A 5,415-nucleotide genomic window follows, 5' to 3' on the forward strand; every position below is an offset into this window, starting at 1 on the left:
AGCCAATAGATATCCACGCATTCACTGAGATTCCCACGGTTCGACCACGCCAAGCCAATGGAGGAGAGCAACCGGAGTAAGTGGGCGCGTACGTCGTCGGGAGGAAAATAATCACTGACGTTCCCGTCGCTTGCTATGGCGGCGGTACGCTACCGTTAATGATGGATTGCAAAGGACCAATTACAACGCTCCATGGGACAGCGCTGTAGAAAGGTAGCCAATCAGTTGCCTAGCTTTAGCTGTCATTCATTCCCGATTCTGGCGGGTAGGCGGGACGTTCGCTCGGCTGTAGTTCCGTCATCTCGCTCGTCTCCGAGGCTACAGGGGGCCAATGTTGATTAGGGCGAATTCCCGTCGTTGTCGGAGCCCGCCGAGGAACCATTTTTAAAAGCTGGGTTCGGTAACGAAAGGTGGAAGGCTTTTGGTTGATAATATTGCATCCCCGCCGTCGGCATAGCTTTTTTTCTGGGCTGGGGGAGAGGTGGCGAGCCGGGGGGCCTCGCTCGGAGGGGGCTGCAAGGAGGGACAGGAGAAGACTGGATCCTCCGTGTTCAGGCCAACTGCGCCGAGGTCGGCCTGGCAGTCCAGTGAAGCCCCAGCGACCGAGACACCAAAGTGATAGTTCCCCGTGGATCTAAACTCGATTCCGGTCGCCGGTGGAGGGATGACCGTGGAGTGAGTGAGTCCGCTGCACCGTCTCTCCGTGGCACCGCATCTCCGTGGCACCGCATCAGCAGCTGTCAGCCTATTAAGGAGCAAAACCTCGGAGTGAACGCTTGCTTACTATAACAGGTGGATTTAAGGAGCACCATTCAGACCTAATCGAGCTTTGACCGGCTTGCCAAGGCTGTAGGGCGGCCAAAAAGCCACGGATTGCCCGTTGACAAGTTGTCATCATGGGCAACGCGCCCACGGCCAGGAAGGGAAGCGAGATGGAAAGCGGTGGGTAACATACACACTACTCCTGAGCAAACACCTGCTCTGTAACAGCCTCATGAAATGATCAGAGACGATGTTATACAGCAGGCTATGTTAGCTTTACATAACAATCCATACACTGTCAATTAGAGGCCTAGATGCTTGCTTTCCCATTCATTAAGATCCATTCGTACGTCCATGACAAGTCCTCGCTGCTGTATCAGCCTGTGCCCTGCACATTTACATCGAGGATCATGTATGTAGATGGAAGGGAATCTCTCTTCAAATGAGGCTCAGGCTTACTGTTCAGGTTTTTAATTTAAATGTGTGTGCTAAGGTAGGACGAAGCAGGATTTTGATCTGTTTCCATAGCCAAATATATCTGTAAGCTGAAAAACTGCCAACTGCAGTTGTAAGCATCTTGGAATATTCAATGTGCTGAAATATTGGCAATATCATAACACTCTGACTGTCAGATATTTCCCAAACACTAGGCCTGTTTCTCCACACATTTGGAAAGAGATGCTGCTTTAACTGTGTGTGGGTGAGCTGAATATATTCTCTGAGAATCCAAAAAGAGTTTGTGTCTGATGTACTGTGAATCCAAGGAAATATGACTGGTATTTATTTAGTTTTTACCACGGTTTTTACAATGACACATCAACTAAAGCCACTATTATTTAAATGTCTGTCAGCAGTGATGCATAATAAATGCAGATGTGTGTGTATTTCATACTCAAGCCAGTCTGAGTACTGGCTAGCAGCCTAATAGCATGCTACAACCGTGCATCACTATTAAAACGGTGTCCTTTCAACCAGATATGTTTTTCAACAAACAACTTACATTGATGATGAAGAGAGTCCTTGAAATTTGATTTAAAAAGTGTTTTCTGTGGCATTACTATAGTTCACTTATCCCTACCATATCCACGCAGCTGGTTATAACCCTTGATCTGTTTTCAGGAAATGTTTGATTCAAATTTGTGTGAATTATAATTTTGTTTTCTTTCTCACTTAAGTAGCATGCTTGTCCTGTGATATAGTATTACACTTTCAAATAGCTGGATACTCACAAGAGATTGATGAAGCAGCAAAGACACAGATTGTCTTTTCTTTAACAGCTTTCTATGCAACTCAAATATTCTTTCCTTACTGCCTGTAAAAGGCCCTTGTCTTTTACATCCCTAGACTATAGAGATCTTTAAAGTTCTACAACAGTTTTACTATGACAAGTAACAACACAAAAACACAAAGTTTAGTCTTAAACGATATAGCTCAGCTTTTTAAGTTTAGATTCATGTTTCAACCTGTTAGGCACCTGTTGCATGCCATCCTATCAATTGTTCCTCTTTTGGTGTTAGCTGGGCTATAGAAAGCACACCTGCTCTTTACAACTTATTATCATTTAACACCAGATGTATCCTATTTATTTTCTGGTTTTTCAACTCTTTTCACACACCAACATCTTTCCTTTACAGTCAAGGAGTTCCTTGTTAAAGCCAAAGAGGACTTTCTAAAGAAGTGGGAGATCCCTGCACAGGTTAGTGTTCATCTCAATAACAGGAATGTGACTTGTATTATCTCCCTCTACGATTCCTTCTTTTCAATTTAAAATCGTGAATACCACTTTTAATGTACATTTCTATATACTTGTAAAACATGTTGGGTGATGTTTCATCATTTATTGATTTAGATCAAAACCATATTGCCCTATTTCCTCTAAAATTGATTTTGTGTTTTTTTTTATATATGATGAGTTATGACACATGTGATGGATAGCATTGCATTGAACAATATATGGCTTGTTTTACATGCATTTTTTACAATCCTTTTCATCTGCAGGCATTTTAAAAATCCTTGTTAAGATTGTGGTTTTAATTTCAACTGTATCCTTAAACCCTAGGAATATTATACAAGCCATGGATGTTCTGTGGGCTGCTATGCAACAAAGATTTAAGACATATTTTACAGACACTATGATAATATTTCATAACCTTAAGCAGGTAGTTATGAAAAAAAACACATTCACATGTGACAGTGTGACTTCTTTGCAAACTTTATGTTGATGATCTCAATCAGGACTTATCCAGTATGCATTTTGATGCTTTACATACTTTAATAGTCCATATATACCATGCTTGATACACATGATTTACTCTGTGATTATACTTGGTCATTGCTAACCTGTACAAAAACATACATAAACTATGTTAGAAGTTAAATGTGAGCCTTGGACACATTAGCAAATGAAACTTTCCACGCCACAACACTCACCCTCCAGTTTCACAAGGATCCACTAACCCTTAATGTTTGTTCAGAACACGGCTGGCCTGGAGCAGTTTGAGAGGTTGAAAACCCTCGGCACGGGCTCATTTGGCCGTGTGATGCTGGTGAAGCACAAAGAAACGGAACAGCATTATGCCATGAAGATCCTCAACAAGCAGAAGGTCAGTCGGGATGGAGGGTGTTAACTGGCATTTAGGGACACTTGCACTATGTTCATAGAAAATAAGGAAATTACAATTGATGTGGAAATGAACCTGCAAGCCTTGAAATATTCGTGGATATCAAATCCTGGCAATATGCCAGTGCAAAGATGCAGAGACTCTCGTACAGGTGCAAGCCTTTATTCCTTTGTTTCCCTTTGAACCTCTTTGAACCCGCTTGTGATGAAGCAGGCATCGGCTGGAGTGGCTGAGCCGTGGTTGTCTTTATGCAAATCACATCAAGTAGAGCCATTCTGATTCCCAATTTAGAATTAAAGTGTCCCTGCGCCGATCCCCTTTAATTATCTAATATTTATAGATGGGCTTAACATGTTTGTAGATAACATATGCGAATTGCCAAGTGGCTTAGGTTCTTTTACCACATTAATACAGTCAAAATACATGCAGGTTAACAGAATAGGTCACCGAATAGTGAAAGCAAATGTTGTTTTTCTATACATGTGCTGGAAACATGGCTAACTGTTTGACCAAATGCATGCTGGGCCAGACTCCTAGCAGGTATAGAAATAAAGAAATCTTATATATTTAGGTTTCTGTATAGTCTCATTTAGAGTTCCTTATATTATATAACAAACGGTATGCATTTCTTTGTTTTACTTCCTGTCTCTGCATCTGGAGAGAGACAGCCCTCCTTTAAAGGATACAAGCAGCTGATGTAATTGGCCAATTTGATGCCACCTGCTTAGAATATATTCCTCCTGTATGTTCATCCTATTCAGGCCTGTATTTCAAAGTGTCGTTTTTTAACTTTAATTAGTGTATACTTTTAGTAGTGTGTCTGATTACTAAAAGAGCAGGCACCCTCCTCTGCCTCAGTAACTAAATGGTATTGATCTTACTATTGTGTTAATCCCCCATGACCTTTATCTTGGTTTACTTTGAAAGTGAAAAGTGGAAATACTCGTAGGAAGAGTACATTTTCATGGTCCTACTATCCAAATTAACCTCATTTGAAAAATAATTGGATGTGTGTATGTGTCGCTTGACCAACAAAAGATGAAAGAAAATGGTTTGTGCAGCAAATAATAAAGATATACTTTTTGAATATGTTTTGAAGACATTGCACATCAAAAGAGTAGAAAATAAATTCAATAGAAACATCCCAAAATAGAAAACGGAACTAAAAAGTCGACTGTGAAAGATAAACATCTGTAGACTGCCTGACAAATAAACTCTATGAAGGGCCAAACACAGCTAACACAATTTAAAAGTAGGATATTATTTACATTAAGTGTGCAATGTTGACCTATTCACAATGTAATAGTGCCAGCCAGGTGAAATAACCTGATCAAAAGCAAACACAAATGGAAAAATAGATAGACAGCTGTTGGCCATGAGTGCCATAAACTAAAGGCATTGAGGTAAATAAAGCATGTGGAGCCTAAAAGCTGCAGACTGTACGGAGTAGAGATTATGATGTGGGGGGAAACATGATAATCTTAATCACTTTTTAAAATTATTTTTGAACTATTGCCTTTTGTCCTTAGTTGCCTTTTACTTTCTAAGCTATAGCTATTTAATGTGTTATCTAACGAAGTACACATGCATAGCTCAGTGTTTTGGATGGGAGCATAGTTTATTTGTTCTATCCATAGGTATCAGTACAGTGGCTGTTGTTTATTGTTGTTAAAACTCATTTCTTGTTGCAATCTAAACTCTCCTTTTTCCATCCCTATTTTTTGCCTTTCAGGTGGTGAAGCTCAAACAAATAGAGCACACTCTGAATGAGAAGAGGATCCTTCAGGCTGTCAGCTTCCCTTTTCTGGTGCGACTAGAGTACTCATTCAAGGTAAGTCTTAGATAATGTGTGTGTGTGTACGAGCCTGTATGTGTCTTTTACTTATATCCCATTCTCTATAAGGGGAGACCCATTTTAAAGACTCTCGTCCTGACTGCTGAAGACTATTTGTCTATATACTACATGTTAGCATTTCCTTTTATCTGTAGTGGCATCCAAACTTTCCAAGAAGCCACTATAGAGCCGTGTGGA

The 5,415-nt window shown here is 40.5% G+C and overlaps 1 protein-coding gene across 1 annotated transcript; it reads left to right on the forward strand.

Moving 5' to 3' along the window:
- Nucleotides 1-5,214, forward strand: LOC104952867 (cAMP-dependent protein kinase catalytic subunit beta-like; the record flags this gene model as incomplete). The annotated part of the gene is made up of 4 exons (XM_010779777.1): nucleotides 1-942; nucleotides 2,397-2,458; nucleotides 3,237-3,365; nucleotides 5,116-5,214. Coding segments are annotated over exons 1-4 (336 nt in total), but the record flags the coding sequence as incomplete, so codon positions are not given.
- Between the last annotated feature and the right edge of the window lie 201 nt (nucleotides 5,215-5,415).

The sequence above is a fragment of the Notothenia coriiceps genome, unplaced genomic scaffold (assembly GCF_000735185.1).
Source record: "Notothenia coriiceps isolate Sejong01 unplaced genomic scaffold, NC01 NC01_scaffold00020665, whole genome shotgun sequence".
Classification (NCBI taxonomy): Eukaryota; Metazoa; Chordata; class Actinopteri; order Perciformes; family Nototheniidae; genus Notothenia; species Notothenia coriiceps.